The following is a 19,073-nucleotide window of genomic DNA, read 5'->3' as shown; positions in this document are numbered from 1 at the left end:
TTTTAAATCTGACAAAATTAGACCCCCCAAAAACTTTGGGTGATATGTTGAGCAGGGGGCATAAATTTGCTGTAAAGAACGAACGGTTTGTGAAAGAGGAGGTTGTTATCGCCACGGAGAAAATTATCGGGAAGTTAGACGAGAAAGAGGATAAGTCCAAAGTCAGGCAGGGTGTACGTGAGATTATTGATGAACACATGTTGAATCAAATTGGGCGAGGGTGTGTTTCCAGGGGTGGGAACAGAACGCAAAAAGAGAAAAGTGACCGGAGAATTAGGGATGATTTAAACACTATGAAAAAATGGGCCAAAGATAATAATGTGTATCTCATTCGATCTGACAAAGAGAATAAGATGGTAGTAATAGAAAAAGGCGTATATCAAAGTAAGTTAGAAGAATGCTTTCTAAATAATGATTTCGAAATGATTAATGGGAACCCAATTAGTAAAATTAGAAATGAGATTAGACGTGGGATAGAAACCAGCATAACCTTAGGCAGCGGGGAAAAGAAGAAACTCATTAAAGAAGTGAAGGAGGGGAATATCCCCACAGCATTCGGCATTCCAAAAACGCACAAGGCACTGATCCCACTTAGACCAATAATCCCCACCTATGAACACCCAGGGTATGGGTTGGCAAAGGAATTAATTAAAAGAATGAAGAAGATTAATGTTAACACCCAGTATAGCGTTAAAAACTCCTTTGAGGTAAAAAAGTCAATTGAAAATTTAGAAATCGGGAGGGATGACCAAATTAGCAGCTTTGATGTAACAAATTTGTACCCTAGTGTACCGAGAGAGAAAGCCGGTGACTGCCTTCAAAGATGGCTATTAGACCATGGCGTGGATATATTGGTAGCATGGGAATATGTCAGGTGGTTTTTTCTTGTAACCGGGTACAATTATTTCCGCGTAAACGATAAGATTTTTCGACAGAAAGAAGGGTTAGCGATGGGCAACCCGATATCGGGTTTTGCGGCAAACATTTTCTTGCATTACTTAGAAAAAGCGGTTATGGAAAGGGTGGGAGTAAACATAAAATATTACTGTAGGTATGTGGACGATATCCTTGTAGTGGAAAAGAAAAAGATCTTAACACTGTTTTTGCGGAGTTAGGAAAACAAGAGGACAGAATAAGCTTCACTAGGGAGAATTCGGTGGAAGGTAAAATCAACTACCTGGACCTAAGTATTACCAAAACTGAAAAGGGGATAAAGACAGGGGTGTTTCACAAACCCCTGGCAGGCAGTCTTTATATTAATAAGGCATCGGAACATTCAAGTAGGGTTAAATCGAATGTTTATTTAAACTTTTTCATAAGGGCTGAGAGGTTATGCAATAATGCCGTAGAAAAAGAAAAGGAAATATCGTGGATAATAGAGGTAGGAATGAAGAATGGATTTTCCGAATATGAAATGAACGTGTTAGCTAGGAGAGCAAGGAAGAATATTTCAAAGGGGAACCCCGATTCTGATAGCAGGTTAGAAAAGGAGGAAAATGAGGAGGGAGGGTTGGATAGTAAAGTTAATTATGTTGGGATACCGTACTGTAAAGGGCTCACTGAGAAAATTGAAAAAACAGTGAAAAAGTATGGTGTGAAATGCGGGACGAGAGCACCTAGAAATATTGAAAAGCATTTCACGGATTATAAGAGGGGGGTAAAAATTCGAGATAACCCTGATGAACAAAAAGGGGTGTACAGGATTGAATGCAATTGCGGGATGGAATATATTGGACAAACCGGCCGGAGCATGCGTATTAGATGGGGCGAACATGATAATAACATCAAAGAAAGGGATCCGAAAACGGGGCTTGCAGAGCATATAATAAACAGTGGGCATAGAATAATAAAAAGAGAGGTTATCAAAAAAGTAATAGTAAATTGGATAGGAACGTGTACGAAACGGCATTGATATGCGCCGGACACAGAAATAAACTGAACCGGGACGAGGGCAATTTAGATGACGTATGGATTAGCTTTTTTAAAAAGTGGGACAATTTGAATAATAAAAGGGCCCCGATGGGCTTCCATGTCACATCGGAGGTAAGGAAAGCAGCCGAGGTGGAACGGGAATTCTCCTTGGATTGGTGACGAGGGGAAGAAAAAGAGAGGGGAGGTATCTCTCGTGGGAGGGGAAGTATCACTCCGATGCGCGGCGCCATCTGCCCGCTCGCTTCACCTTGACAAGGAGTTTAGGCTTTCAACGGCCACTCCAGTTTACCGTAGCGGTGGTTTTTACATGTTTTATTGTGAGTTTTAAGGGGTTTTTAGCAAAGTGATTTTAATTCTGTATAGGTCAAGCACTATGAAATGTGTTTTTAACCCAAACCTTTCACCCAGTATCCTTACATGACACTTCTCTGACATGGCTTGATATTCCGAGCTGAAAACGACAACCTGAGGAAGGAAGCAGTAAAGCTTCCGAAACGTCGTCCACTTAAGAATACATACTCACTTGCGTAAGTAGACCAATTTGAATACTCTAACGTATTTTTGTTTATAGATAGTGAGTAACACGCACGTAACCAATATGTTATTATATTTGGAATGCATTTATCAAGCATTTTCTGTCAAAAATAGTTTGTGTACTTATTTACCATTATGAAATTGAACGTGTTGAAAAAATAATTGAAATCGTTTGTTTGAACACAAATGCTGTAGCACAAACTTCTACCCCTTTTTTGCATAATTTATGAGGATAATAACGTTTTTGATACTACTACTACTACTAATAATAATAACAACACTGTTGGTCCTGGCAGGTTCGAATCCCAGCTTGGGCATGGATGTTCGTGAGTGTCCATTCATCCATTTCATCATATCACTCATCCCCATTTCTGCAAATTAGCCAAATGTGGCACAAGAAGCGAAGTAAAATAAAACAAATCGATAATAATAATAATATTTATTATAATTAAAATTATTAGTAGTATTAGTATGTTTATCCTGGCACTTTCTCCCTGCCTGCCCAGACAAAAATTCGTGGTTGCGCCTCTGATTGTGAATAGAAACTCAGCACCTTAAATTAAATATTTTAATTATATTACGTATACAGTTTAATTGAATTATAATTTTTGGATGTTGGAATCACATACTCTTTATACAGGGTGTCCCACTCGTAAGGGGCCCCAGAAAAAGTGTTATAAAAATCATCACTGTTGACAGTAGTGTCAAAAAAAATTGGCCCGATGATGTGCCGCTGTGATAATGCACAGAACACTCCCACCTTCTGTGAATGAAGGGGTTTTTAAAAAATTGCATGCTGGTTGTCACTACTCCATAAACGTGTGTTTTGTGAGTTCACGTATCCTGACAAATGGAACCACGCTTCATCACTGTACCACGTGTACTGCAATATCCCTGGCCTTTCAGCGACGAGTTACGTGAGAACATTCACGAACATGCAGCACCGTGTTGAACTGTGTATACAGGTGGGAGGAGGTCACTTCCAGCATTTCTTGTAACGTACCTTCATTTCTCAACCATAAAGGTATGTCATGTACAAATTTGGTTTCATATCCTCTTTTATTAAGATTTTTATAACACTTTTTCCGGGGCCCGTTACGAGTGGAACACTCTGTATTATTAAGATATTTGTGTGTGGATCTTGAGAGGCGGCAATACGTAAGGTTGAAATAGAGAAAACATCTGCTTGAATTTTTGGAAAGTTCGCCTTGAAAACTGGGAATTATAATTGAATTTTATCATGGTCCTAGATTAGCCACCCTGCATTCAGACAGATAGAATAAAATAAACTAGCATTTGCTAAGTCTTAAACTTGGAATAATGTAGATTTTCGGTTTTATTACTTTCTGAGGTCATATTCAATCAGTTGTCTTTCACAGTGATGTTGAATTGAGCTATTAAATTCGGTACCCATCCAAGTTTTATTTTAGTATCTCCAATAGTTCTTGACATATCTATAGTTGACATAAATTGCCGGACAGTACTGTCATGTATATTTTTCAGATTTGGCAAAGTTATCACTGAAGTGTGTGCATGTGAAGCAAACGTACTCGTAACTTTAAAATTATTATTTCTATAACGTGGAGCCCTGCATAATCATATGAAAAGTTGTAAGCAGAAATAAAATTGCAGAATTTTGGGGAGTACAGAAAATGCATCATTTTCAGTGTCATCAGGAAGTTCCTACGACGTGCAGTAAGGAAGAAGAGACAAGAAAAGAAAGCAGCAGAGGTATGAACAAATTGTGTGTTGAAATGATATTTCCTAACAATATTTTAAGTGTCGAGAATTGAATTAGTTTGGAATGAAAGTTAAGTCTCACGCAAATATACAAGCAATTATTGTCTTTGTATGGAACTATAGATTACACAATTTACTGTACAGTTAAAGTCGAAGAAGTTCTATAATGCCAAAATATTTATTTTATTAATTTATTTCAGAAATTGAATGCAACAGGTATATTACTCAGTTATTGCATTCATTATGCAATAGTTGAGAACATTATTGATTAATTGCACAGATCAATGTTATATAATATAATGTAATATATAGACAGAAAACACATTTAACAAACATACAGGTCTTATCGTAACGTATGTAATTTTAGTATTTTCCTTTGAATATTGGGGTTGGGCAAAATAGGTCCAAACTGTTTTCACTTTTAATGATATCGTTAAATGTTTTGCACATGTTCCAAGTTTGGGATATTGCCAGTGTGTGTGTTCTACTTCGTTGGAGGCTGAAGAGTTGCTTACTTGGTCATAACTTGGTTGAGGGGACATACAAATCGAGCTGTGACAGAGCGAAGGGAGCTTAAATGTGATTATTTAGGATTTTGTGGAGGAAAATGATCTGGTGCATGATGCGTCTGTTGTCAAGAGTTGTTTGGTTAAAATATCTGAGAAGGCTCTCACGGGATTCCATTTGAGAGTAAATACCATCTAGTTTGTACTTTACGTGTCTTAAGATTTTAATTTGTTCTATTTTGTTTGTCTTGCTGGGTTTGAGGGTGCTACACTATGCTTGTGTATTCAGTCTTCGCTCTAACGTAAGCATTATAGAGTATTATTAAGCTTCCGACACTTTTGAACTCCTTGCATGTACGCATTATAAATCCCAGAAGTCTGTAAGCCTTGTTTGTTATGAAGCTAACGTGCGCGTGAAATGTAAGTTTAGAATCAAACAGAACTCCTAGATCTTCGATTGTTTCTACCTGTTTTAATTTTTGTTTTTTTATGCAATATTCATATTTTATTGGTATAGTGTTTCGAGTATATGACATTTAATAACATTTTTGGCTGTTTATGATTAGTTTGTTGCTTTCGCACCATTCCACAAGACTGTTAATGTCCGATTGTAACTCGGTGCAGTCACTGTAACTGTATATTTTAAGTAGTTTGCAAAAAGTAGCTTACCTGATTGATTCAAATGTTCATGAAGATTGTTTATATACATGAGAAAGAACAAGGGACCAAAGTTAGAGCCTTGGGGAACTTCGGATGTAGTCTCGAATTCATCGGAAGTATTTCCCTGAAACGTGACTTACTGTTTGCAGTTTAAGTAGGATTGACACAGTTGTAACATTGAATTCGATAGATTGTATGATTTTAGTTTTTCTATTAAGATTCTATGGTTTACAGTATCAAATGCTTTCGAAAAATCTGTATTTATTACATCTACTTGGGCTCCACTATCCATCGTGGTTGCAATAAAATGAGTTATTTCGGAAAGGTTGGTACAGACAGACTTTTTACGTAAGAAACCATGCTGATAAGGAGAGATCACTGTTCGTATGTGATAAGAAATATGCTTGTAAAGGATTTGCTCCAAGAGCTTGGCAGGTGCTGCCAGGATTGCTATTGGCCTATAATTCTCTACATCATTTTGCTTATTTGTTTTTGGTATCGGGGTAATTTTTGCTAATTTCCAAATATCTGGAAATGTTGAAGTGGAGAGCACAAGATTGAACAGCATGCGTATTTGAGAATCTCACTGCATCCTTTAAGTACGTAAAGCAGAATTTTATCGGAACCAGTAGATTTTTTCGGCTTAAGATTTTTTATGGCATCTTCGATTTCTTTAAGACTAATATCTGGTACAGTTAGGTTATCGATTTCACTGTAAGATTGAATATTCAACATCTTATTTTTTCCATCATCTTGCCAGTACACCGATTGAAAATTTTTAGCAAATGCTGTAGTTGCTTCTGGAGTGTCAGAAAGTATTTTACCTTGATATTTAATGGGTTCTGCTTTTTTTTTTCAAAGCTGAAAATGAGATTAGGGGTATGAAATATGTTACATTCTGTACTTGAAATACAGGGTGTCCAAATTGAAACACCCTAATTTCAAATACTTATATTAAAACATGATATACAGGCAAGAACAGTGTGGTAGGTGGTATATGATAGCTTAGCTGTGGAAATGTTAAATAGGTAATGAATAGTAAGGATTCGTTTATTTTGTATCATTCCATGGGGTGAAAAATGAAAATGATAACCAATGCTCAAAAAGCACAAACTGTGTGGTGGTGCGCAGAATTGGGATCCATTATTGCAAGAAATCCGTTCGTACACAAAATTTTGGAAAGCAATCTCACGTGATGCCATACGAACGGATTTCTTGGAACTTCGTGCAAATGCATCTGCAATGCACTGAACGTTTTCCTCTGATGTTTGAGATCGGCCACCACCATGCCTCTTAGCAACAGATCGATCCTGTCTCTAGAAACTCTGCTTTCCATACCTTGATTCTCTTGGCAAAATAGGTCCACACTGTTTTCACTTTTAATGATATTGTTAAATGTTTTGCATATGTTCCATCTGTGATACTCTGCACGAAACCGTCATTGAACTGCAATAATGGATCCCAATTCTGCTTACCACCACACAGTTTGCGCCTTTTCAGCATTGGTTGTCAAAGGCCTCCAAACCTTTGTCAGAACATTCTACATCACGATCTGTTGTCACTGTTACTTTGTTGTCACTGAACGATGGATTTAACTCTTTCGCTGCGGAATTCTCTGACACACAATATCCCTTGGCTGCGTAATTAAATTTGAAAAAAATATTATTTTTATAAACAAATAGTTTTCACAATTACATTGCATTATATATGAGAGAGAACTTACAAAATTCATTCCTTGCACTGGAAAACCATTCTGTAGTCCCTGGTGGTATGATATTTTGAAAAATTTTGAATTTTTTTTAAAAAAAACATTTTTTTAGAAACAATAATTTTACAAAAATTTTTTTAGAAACAATAATTTTACACAATTACATTGCAAAATATGTTATAGAGAACTTACAAAAGTCATTCCTTGCACTGGAAAACCATTCTGTAGTCAATGGTGGTTTGAAATTTTGAAAAAAATTGAAATTTTGAAAAAAAATAATTTAGAAAGAATAATTTTAAAAAATTACATTGAAAAATATGTTATAGAGAAATTACAAAAGTCATTCCTTGCACTGGCAAAGCATTCTGTAGTCCCTGATGTTATGGTATTTCTCAAAACACGGGATGACGCAGATTGCTGGAGCGGCGTGGAAATTCGTAAGTAGTATCAGGATACTGAGTGGCGAAAACTTCAGTTTGTTCTGCTGTGTGTTCAAATACTGAGTGGGGGAAATATTTGATAAAACAAGAAAATGGTGTGCTAAAGACTATACTGTCACCAAGTAACTTAGCACTTGCCTGTGTCGAACTTCCCGCACCTAGATCAATGCTGCTTTGCACTCTGCTCCATGATGTTACGGACGGCGGTACAAATTCTTCACCAGACACTACACAATCACTGTCACCACTTGAAGTCTCATAAAAACTGTCGCTATTATCGTCAAAACTTAATTCACCTTCTGATTCAACAGTTGAGTAACATCATTATCAGACAAGTGTTGACGACTTGAAGAAGCCATGTTGTTTACATTCGAACATGCAATTTGAAACTGACATGTCAGAGCACTCAACGCTCGTATTCTAAACGGAGTCGTAATTAGCGACATCATACGGATATAAACAAAACTACAAGTTCAAATAGTTCCAAATAGTATCAACAGATGTCTAAATGCTACTAAAAGCGACGTACTGCGGAAATGCAACACTCGCAGCGAGTGGAAGTATGAACTCGCAATAATGCGACTTCTGCGGAGCAAGGCACCTGGCGTGCTGTGCATAAATGCGACGACCGCAGCGAAAGAGTTAACCATGTTTCCGTAGCCACGATTACGTCAAAATTGTTACTTAATATACTCTAGGTAAAATATCTTGAGCTTGCTTCTTAAGCCCCGTACATTTTGATATGAAACACTTAAGAGTTGCAGTCCTTTATTGACAGAATTGCTGGTCATGTGACCTTTACCACTTGTTTGCATCTGGCCTCACCTCATGCTCTCGTTGTACAAGCACATCTCAAAGAGCATGTGAGGATGGCAATAAAGCATTATTTAGCGTAACTTCCAAAAAGTTTAATACCGTTTTTGTAATTGTGTGGGCCAGGCAGACTCATCAATTCTGGTATGTATATGAGACTTTGTGTCTGGCAACATTGTACACAGAGTGGACATATTTTATTAAAAAATTATGGTGTGTATTGCAGTAATGTAGGGACTGAATTGATTAATCAGTTTAATTAACCCTTTCCCTACCATGGTCAATTATAGATGTTCTTGCTTCTTATTTTTCACTCGCTCTCGGCACCTGATTTTCGCTTATAAAAATCAAACTATTGGTCATAATGTAATTAAATTTGCTATGGACATACCTTGGTACATGAGAAGTATGGTGATGTCATTGGAAATGATGCCACAGTGTCTCTAGTTCTTGTGTGGGCACGCATGTGCAACTGGGCGATTCTGCCATTAAATGCCAATCGCATAGACATGTGCTTTCAATCTGAGTTCTTGGTCCTGCTGTTGTGATGCACCTAATAGTGGTTTGTGTTTGTTCTAGTTTGGTTGAAAGTTCGTGCTTACAATCAGTGGTTTTGTGACTACAGTACAGTAACAAATCAGTACCGTACGAGTCCGTACTCAGTGGACCAGCATGTGATTTCTTCCTGTGGCGCATGCTGATAGAAAAGTCTTATCGCAACAAGCTATGGACTGTCATGGAACTGCAAGACAACATTTGGTGCGAAATTGACCCTGTGACTCCAAATCTGTTGGTGGCTACCTTCTGTTACATGGAGAGGCGTGTGCAGGCTTGCATTGATGCTAATGGTGACCACTTCCAACACTTGCTGTGACATCACCATGCTTCTCATACAATAACCCCATAAATGTGGAATTTGTTGAACAAGTTGCTACTGGAAAATGTAGGTTTTTTTCGTCTAATTCAGTATACGCCCTCTGCATTGTGCTTCTGTAGTGCAGACGGCATATATATACACCTTATGTTTGTTTCAACTATATTCAATTTACTGTGGCATATATAGTCTTACAGATGTTTGGTGAGAGTTCTAGCTGTAGTAGAAACAAAAAAAAGTAGCAAGAAAGGAAAAAAAGAAAAGGAAGAAGGGAGAAATGAGTTTTTATATAATTTTTCCCTTCTTTTTCTTTTTGTCTTTTTCCTCTCTTGCTACTATTTTTTTTTGTTTCTACTACAGCTAGAACTATCTCGCCAAACATCTGTGTGACTATATACGCCACAGTAAATACAGAAGGTTGTTTCATCCTTATGGTAGTGAAATTCATCCCCATTTTAGTAGGCTGTAAACCCCCGTTTCCACCAGCGAACATGTTCTATGTGAGAGCCCTGTTCATGAACAATACCATGACAACAGAGCTTCCATTGTAGGAGACATCTATTGAGCACAGCCTGATCAAGTTTTGGTCACTCGCCCCTGCACACTTTCCAAAGACCACCAAGCGTAGTTGTGCGACGTTTTTTGATGTTCTGTTTCAGGAGGCCAAACACACAGAAGTCCATGGGTGCTGCATCAGGGGACTTGACAGGTATGTCTCTAAATGGGATAGCCTTCACACCTGTCTCCTGTTCCATACTGAACATGTAAGCCACTGTTCTTCTCGCCGTATGGCTGCTGGCCCTGTCGTGGTGGATGTGCACTTTGTCAATGTCATTGCCGTACAAAGCAGGGCATGTTGGCGGTAGATGGGGTCTAATACGTGCTCGATGTAGTAGGCTGCATTCACCTTCACATTCCATGACACACGGTGTATAGGAAGCTTCCCATTTGCACAGAAACCTGCCACTACCATAAACCCTTTCGGGAAACTTACTTTGCATGATCCTTCCCATCGATAGAGCGGTAGTAAATCTCGTGTATCTGCTTGGATCCCATCAAATACACCCATGCCTCATCTAAGGTGATAACATAATGCCATTTGTTGCCTGCCAGGTAGCCTTTATACAGCCATTTGCATGCCACCTGCCGTTGTGCAATGTGTTTCGCTGTGAGAACGTGAACCTGCCACTTGTGTGCACTTTTGAGCCCCAAATTATGGCGTATGATTCGGTTTACAATTGCTGTTGACCATTGTACACGTCTGGCTATGTCCCGTTGTGTGGGTGGATTCTCCTTGGTGTGACACACTGGCGTACCTTAGCAGCGACGTCCTGACTGCGTTGTGGAGCCGTTTGTCTCTTTTGCCACTTTTCACCTGGCAATGCATGAGTTGAAGGTGGGTTTGCATTGTGATGGATTGCTGCATGGATTCCCTTATCAGACACTGTGAAACCTTTCAACTGGCACTGCTCTTTAATTCGGCTATAGCTGTAGCCTATGTCGGAAAGGGCTACGATGTAGCCCTCCCAAAAGGTGTGGAATTTCGGAGGCATGTTGATCACACAACTCTTCTTTCCCTCGTTTGTTCGATTAACTGTCTGGCCTTTGGATGCTATGTGGATCACGACGCTGCTGCAAATACAGCGCTTCTAGTAGTGATTCGTGAAACAACCTTCTGTAGAATATAGCTGAAACAAACATAAAGCATGCACACACACATACACACGCCTTCCGCACTGCAGCAGGACAATGCACTTAACTAAATTTCCCTTCTTCTTTCTTTGTCTTCTTCCTCTCTTGCTACTATTTTTTTGTTTCTACTACAGCTAGAACTATCACACCAAATGTCTGTGTGACTATATACGCCTCAGTAAATCGAATATAGTTGAAACAAACGTAACGGGTATATATACGCCTTCCGCACTACAGCAGCACAATGTGAGGGGCGTACATATACATACGCCATCCACACTTAAGGGGCTAAGGTATGTCCATAGCAAATTTTATTACATTATAACCAATAGTTTGATTTTTATAAGCAAAAATCAGGAGCCGAGAGTGAGTCAAACACCATGTACCATTGTTGAATTGATTGAATTGAATTGTTGTTTTGTCCACTTCATGCACAGAAAGACTAATTGGGACTGGGCCTACAGTTTACAGTGGTATCCAAACCACTGTGGCATGTGCCTCCACCAGGTATCAAACTTGGGACCCCTTGATCACAAGGCAACAATATTATCACTACGCCATCAGGGAGGGCCTCTACCATTGTTGTGTATATGTATTTGTGCCAAACAATGCTCTATGTAGCGTGGTTGTTTACTACTTGGAACTCATTTAACTGATACATACATGTTGAAAAGTTATTGAAGTGAAAAACTACGATATTCATTTGTTAATAAGTATATTTTCCACCAATAGCAAACTGTAAAGAGGCTTGTATGTCAGACGCGAGACATCAACATCCAAAAAGGGATATTTGTCTGCACAAGTTGAATATAAGGTCCCAGGTTCGATACCCGGTGGAGGCACATAGTAGTCCAGTCCCCATTAGCCAACCCGGAGTCAAAAGGAGGGACCGATGAGGATATCGGGCAAGTTTATCAAAAAAGCTGATAGTGATCTATCTTTTTTTTGTAAAAGAAGCTCACAGATGATGAAACTTGGTGTTACTTGATTCAATCAAAGTGTGCTTCTTCAACATGGAAGTTGTTGTCTTCACTGAGAGTGAAGAAATTGCAGTAGGATCGGAAGCAAAGGGAAAGTCGTGCTTGTGGTTTTCTTCGATTCTCAAGGAATTTTACATTTAGAATCCAGTCCGGAGGGCACAACAGTAAACAAGTAGAAGTTTTAGGTCATTTACAGGATTCCATTCTCCGTAAGTGGCCTGAGATGTGGCAAAGTAGACAGTGGTACCTTTTTCATGATAATGCGCCTGCCCACTGGTCCATACTAATCGCTGAGTTTATGACTACACATGGAACATATGTGCTCAAACCTTTCACCTATTAACCAGATTTAGCCCCTTGCGACTTCTATATGTTTTTCCCTCATGAAAACCTATCTAATGTGTTGCATTAGAAACGGAGGTGATAGCAGCATCACAGAAGTCATTATGGGATGTTGCAAAACATGGCTTCCAGCGCTGACAAAAGTGTATCATTGCCCAAGGGGATTACTTTGAAGGTGGTTGAGCATCCGTGTTTTGAAATCATCGTTAGGAACTATGAGCAGAGTGTCTGAAATTTTGAATTGTACCTCATATTCCTAAATGAAGACTCTGAAGAAGACATTTCAATTGAAGATTTGGAAAGTGATCTTTCTGTGGGGGAGTATTGCCTATGAAAGCTGTGGGGAATTTGAAGTGACAGAAGTCAAAACCAAAATGCACTTGTATGTTTTAAAGTGGTCGCTGATACTTTTTACACATATTTAATAACACAGGTGCAGGTTTTATGTGGATCTTGCAAACAATGAAGCTGATTTCTCTACTTGAATGTTCACTGAAGGGCTGCTAAAGTGATAACTGAAACAAACACACATGCATCTCAACTAAAGTCTGGCGGTGAAAAGTCAATAGTCATTTGTTAGGATATGGAAAATTCATACAAGTGATAAACTGCATCTGATTCTTGTGCTAACTTTTCTGATGGTCTGCAATAACATGGCTATTCAGCATTACATAGTCTAGAGACTGGCCTCTGCATTCAGAGGCATTTACATCAGTTGTTCTAAGAGAAAAAAAGTTTATTCTTCTAGTGCTTTACCATCCCTCCTTCCACCCCCTTCTCATCAAGAAAATCATATTTAGATTTATACAACTAGACATGAGCAATTGTGACTATATACTCTCTTCTATTAATTGATTGTTATTTTGTTATAAATATTTTATGATAAACACAGATTTTGTATGAAAATGTGATTTTCCCTCAAGGTATTGACAGAAATTAGTCTGCAAGGGTTGAATTCTAACTTGGTAGGGAAAGGGTTCAGTGTACAGTTCTGCTGTTTTATTGGTGATGTAAATCGACACAAGCTTTCAAAGTCTGCAATCAGATTTTTAGCAAATTTTAAATGGTTTTCAAGTTTTGGCTTCTCATTTGGCAATAAAGTTGAAGTGAGACAATTGCATCACACTGTATTGTCACATAGTTGTAGCCCATACTAATGCCATGTTTGTTTCTCAATTAGCTGTATTTAATATTATCCAATCTTTAGTTGGTTTCCATTGCATAGGTGTATAGTATGTATCAAATTGGACAACTCGTTTTCAATTGTGTTGAGAATCTCTGGCACATATTAAATTTTGATATTGATAAAAAGGCAATAAAAGAAAATAATGAATGTTTATTAGGAATTAGCATGGTGTATCATAGTAATACCAGGTGTGTCGGTTAATAATTCTTAATTGATCCGAAAAAAACCCAACAAAAAACAAGTGTATCTGGGGAGAACTGTAACATGCTTTATTCAAAGTATGCGCCATTGCTAGCTATACATTGTGTACATCTGTCCATCAAATTGTGGATGCCCTTCCAGAAAAATCGTTCACATTTTGAGGTGATCCAGTTAGCAAGCCTTTGTTTGACATCTTTGTAATTGTTGAAGTTTTGCTGGGAAAGTGAGTGAGACATCGATGAAAACAAGTGTATCCAAAGGGGCTAAGTCTGGTGAGTATTGCAGGTGGGGCAAGAATTCCCAGCCAAGTGCAGAAATGGTGTGTGTGACGCCTTTCGCTGTGTGTGATGAGGCGTTGTCATGCTGCAAAATCACTTTTCCGTGTCTTGTCGCCCAATCTGGGTGCTTTTCGATCAATGCATGGTTCAAATTGATGAGTTGTTTACGGGAGCGAACGGCATTCACTGTTTCACCTGGTTTCAGAAGCTCATGGTACACCACACTTCTGATCCCACCAAATGCACAGCATTGTCTTCCTTCCGAAGCGATTCGGTTTCGCGGTCGATGTTGAAGGTTGTCCTGGGGCAACCCATGACTTTTTGCATTTTGGGTTCTCGAAGTAGATCCATTTTTCGTCCCCAGTCGCTATCAGATGCAAGAAAGACTTTCTTTCATGCCGAGAAAGCAACACTTCACACACAGTTTTTCGCTTTTTCATTTGTCTGTCGTTGACATGATGTGGGACCCATTTTCCTGCCTTATGGATCTTTCCCATGGCATGAAGACGATCAGATATGGTTTGGCGACCAACATCTAACTTCCTTGCCAGTTGTTGTTGCGTTTGCGTATCGTCTTCGTCCAACAGTGCTTGCAATTCGGCATCTTGGAATTTTTTCAGCTGGCCCGGGCGATCTTTTGTCTTTCAAGTCGAAATCAACGCTCACACGCATCTTGCGTTAGGACATTGTCACCGTACCACAAGGATACGATGGCTTTCACTCGCGTTTTCTTTTTATTGAACAAGAAAAGCACAAGCTCCTTATTTGGTTTGAAGGTCAACATGTTTCCCTCACAAACCCAATATCACAATCACCACTCGGTTGCACATCCACGGCGTTTTGACAGGTACTGTCCTGGCAACACACTGACGTATCAGTTGAGACTGTGCACCAACCCTTGCTTCCAGCGCCATCCAGCGACGAAATTAAGAATTATTAACCGGTACACCTGGTATTACATCATCCAACATGCAAGACTACTCTCAAATTAATGGGAACCACAGATGCTCCTGGACAATGGTTTTTATATCCACTGTCAGTACATGTACCTAGGTTTGTCTTAATTGGGAGTGGACCTCAGTTTACTAAACTGTGCACCCACCAAGAACTGTACCTTAGGAAACCTTGATTTCATGAATCAATATGCTATCAAGACAGCCTGTTGGTCAGCAATGACACTTCCAAACATGTCTCTTTTAAGTCAGAATTTATAATAAATTACTTTTCATTGTTTGTTCGAATATTTCAGTGTTTTCTGTAGAGAAAGACATAATCTGTCTGAATAGGAACTCTGGCTCACTATACATAAAAGTATATATTTTTAAAATAATCATTATGTTCACAAATAATACTTGTTGCAAAAATGAACTGTGAGTATGGATTGAAATTTATTTGTTAATGCTGACATATGGCTTTTCCTCCAGATGCTGTGAGATTTCTTGACTGATGCTGTTGGAATCTGAAACAGAAGCAAGAGGTCAGAAGAGAATAAAGTGAAGATCCCTCAAGTGGATGAGCAAAGCAGATTCTTTCTTTGTATCACAGCAGATAATATACATGCTTAAGTTTATTGTATATATATATATATATATATATATATATATTTTATTATTTATAATTCTTAAGCAGAATGTTGTAGCTACTTTTAAGAAATCATGTAAAATCAAAGGCAAGACAGAACTTGTCCAATTGTTCTCTGTAAATAATAAATCGTTTTTGGAAATAATAAATGTTTTGTTAAGTTTATACTGTGTAGAAACTCAAGTGAAAAATGTAGGCTCGACCAGGACTTCAACCTGGAACTGTGCTATTGCTCTACCATCTGAGCTACTGATCCAGCCCTGGTTTTAATTATATACACCTCCATGCCAAGAGATACTATAGATGACATCAGTGTTTCTCAGGCAACAGATCCCATTGCAGTTTCACTTGGAGAGAATTTCACACAGGTAACGCAGCAGAAGGATAAAAATCAGGCAAAACCAGGGCTAGCTCAGTAGAGAAATGACATGGAATGCCAGAGGCCTAGGTTAGACTCCCTTTTCATTTAAATATCTACAGGGTACCTCTCCTGTGTGTGCCAAATTATAAGGCTAGTATTTCCAATAACAAACATTTACACACTTATCACCACAATTTCCAAAATGTTACATTGTTGATTCTTTCCTGATTGCAAATATACAAAATATGCACGTGAAGAAATGGCAAACTTTTTTGAGGATTGGAAAATACAAGAATTTATTTAAGATGTTCATGGAAGGGAACTCACAAAGGATGACACATTGCAATCATATCATTTATAATTATCCTGGGAATTATGCAAAATGCATAACTTTCATTAGCACTAGTATTGTATAGAATTGATAAAATTAGCTATTTTATTTAACTCGCATGTGAAATAAATTCGATATTATAAATTTATGATATTTTATACTTCCAGTATGTATATTCATACCTACATATATTTTAACATTTATAAATATTGAACTTTTAAGTTGTTTCAGTGTTCAAGTTCTGGTGTTTGTGCCAGTAAGAGTATCAGCTCAGCCCTAGAATAATACACCCTCTCTGCAATTGAACATAATATTTACATGAAAAAAACAATAATAATAAATCCTGCAATAAAAATATTTCTTTTGTAGCTTGAGTGTGTGTTTATGTGCATAATGCTGTCTAGATACTTGGTCAGTGTTCTCGTATCATTGAAGGTATTGTTCAACAAATATTGAAAACTACTTCAATAAGTGACAAGTAAAGCATATCTAATAATCTTACTCCCATCTTTGGTTCCTATTTTCTTTTATCTTGTCTTCACATAAAATGATAATACCACACAGTAAAACTTAATAGTAATTTGTATTCATATATTTTCTGCCTGTTTAGGTTCATACGATTATGGTTAGATGAAATGAAATTGAAGGAAGATCCATGCCCAGGGTGAGACCTGAATCTGGAACCTTCAGTGCTGAGACTGAGTTAACCATTCATTATGTTCAACCACAGAGGTAGAATGACACTTACAGAGTTAGAATCTAAATGGTGAACCTATAGGTCGTTCATAACTGACCATGGATTGAAAGCTAACCTTGCATTTACAAAGAATGATTTCCTCATGAAAGCAGCTCAAATAGTTCACATGTATCAGATCAAAATTCATCCTTTGGTATTACACACACACAACTGAACTCAAAGAATTGAATGCAAAATAATCTAACAGTTATTTTTAGTGGTTTTTATTTTATTTTTTCTGCGACGTTTCGTTCTGGTTTCTCAGAACTTTTTCAAGCTACACCAAGATATACATCCAACACAACCTCACATGGCTAGTCACTCTAGAAGTGTGAAAAAGTTCTGGGAAACCAGAACTAAACGTCACAGAAAAAATAAAATAAAAACTACTAAAAATAACTGTGTTAGATTATTTTGCATTGTGAAATAAAGGCTGTTATTTTTACTACAACAGCCAATGAAGAGTAATTGGACATACTTGCAAGAAAGTAGCAGAACTCTACATGGAGAACTTGCAAACTTCACGTGACAGTGCTCTTAATTGTATAAAATTATTTGTACATGGGTCAGTCAAAACCTTAGTTGCACAGCATGAGAAAACAAACCAGGAGCGAACATTCACAAAATTTTTTGCATATAAAAGTTCCATATAGAAGATACTTTTCAAGGTTATCACCTCCTTTATTTAAACATTTGTCCAGGCATGTCACAAGTTTGTCTATGCCTGCTGCGAAGAAGTCACGTCCAACGTCCGATAACCATTGACAGGTTGCAGCTTGCACCTCATCATCAAGAGTGATATCGTCGCTTTGCAAGTCCTTTTTTCATCACAAGGTACAAGATCTGGGCTATAAGGGGGTGATCTCACACTTCACACAGAAACTTGCACAGAAGATCCGACGTTAGTATTGCTGCATGCGGTCTCGCATTGTCATGCAGGAGCACAATGCCTTTTGAAAGTTTACCTGGCCATCGATCTTTAAGTGCTTTTTGCAATTGTGTTAAGGTTTTACAATAAGACGATGTATTAATCGTGGCACCCTACAGCATGAATTGGGTATACACCACACACATCTTCTCTGTCAAAAAACAGCATCAGCATTAACTTACCAGCAGATGGAACTGTTTGGCACTTCGTTAGAGTTGGGACGTGGGATGTTTCCACTTGAGGGAGCTGCGTTTCATTTCAGGTGAGAAATGATGAACCCATGACTCTTGTCCAGTCACAATTTTGTCCAAAAACTCCATCCTTCATGTTGATAACATTTCAAAAATGCTTAAGCACTGTCAAAATGCTTCCCTTTGTGTTCGTCCGTCAATAGCCGAGGCACCCATTGTGCACAAACTTTACGGAATTCGAGATGCTCGGAAATGATCGTATGCACACTTCCATGTGAAATACAGAGTTCATTTGCGATTTCGTCTATTGTTACACGTCTGCTAGAATGAGTTCATTCACGTCAGTGCCGATCTTCGCATTTGTCGAAGTTGATGGTCTTCCCTCACGGTAAGTGTCGTCGAATATCTGTACGTCCGTTCTCAAACATGGTGCACCACTTTGCGATATTGCATTTTCACCATACACTTCGTGCACCTGCTGATAAATTTCTGTGCAGTTACACCCTCTTGCCCACAAAAACCGAATCACTGCACGCACTTCCACTTTGGATGCCACCTGCAGCTGCCGAAACATGTTCACGACTGGTTAGCAAGCAACCTCCAACTGCCACGTCAGTGTCGCTACGTCACGCACAACAGATACATGTCTGCAGTGTTGTTAACCTATTGCAAGAAAATATCCCTGTACCAAAATTTTTGATGGGGGTGTGCAACTAATTTTTTGACTGGCCCACATACCATAAGTATGAAGACATGTACAAGTAAATGAAACCTACAATGGAAGATGTTAACGAAGTTTAAGTTTCCTTTAAAATAAGCTAAATGGGTTTGAACTGTGGATTAAACTGGGATCTAATGTACTGAAATGTGTGTCCACCAGCAACCATGCCTTGGGCTTCTCCATTACTACTAGTGATGCCACGAATTGGTAAATTTACTTATTCCATTGTACCATAAAATAACGTTTCAATCAATTCTGATACTTACGTAATTCAACAGTGGAATGAACCATGTTATTCCATTCTCCCGCATTATACATTCAATGTTCATGGTTCCAAA

General features: G+C 38.3%; 1 protein-coding gene across 8 annotated transcripts in view; it reads left to right on the top strand.

Moving 5' to 3' along the window:
- The window catches only part of LOC145978332 (protein-L-isoaspartate(D-aspartate) O-methyltransferase-like), a 50,996-nt gene extending 35,518 nt beyond the window's left edge, over nucleotides 1–15,478 (top strand). For 2 of the 8 annotated variants that reach the window (XR_014440680.1, XM_083110963.1), the window contains one exon: nucleotides 3,970–4,103. Coding sequence is in view for 3 of the 8 variants with exons in the window: in XM_083110925.1 (XP_082967051.1) it covers nucleotides 3,970–4,045 (76 nt within the window). In the remaining 5 variants the exon portion in view is untranslated. Of the gene's footprint in view, nucleotides 1–3,969; nucleotides 4,110–4,133; nucleotides 4,198–15,310 lie in introns of those variants that run through there. The other 6 variants (XR_014440681.1, XR_014440684.1, XM_083110935.1 and 3 more) reach the window with 6 other exon arrangements.
- The last annotated feature ends 3,595 nt before the right edge of the window (nucleotides 15,479–19,073 follow it).

The sequence above is a fragment of the Lepisma saccharinum genome, chromosome 1 (assembly GCF_977018435.1).
Source record: "Lepisma saccharinum chromosome 1, izLepSacc3.1, whole genome shotgun sequence".
NCBI classification, from domain to species: domain Eukaryota; kingdom Metazoa; phylum Arthropoda; class Insecta; order Zygentoma; family Lepismatidae; genus Lepisma; species Lepisma saccharinum.
This window is presented reverse-complemented; position numbering and strand designations above follow the sequence as displayed.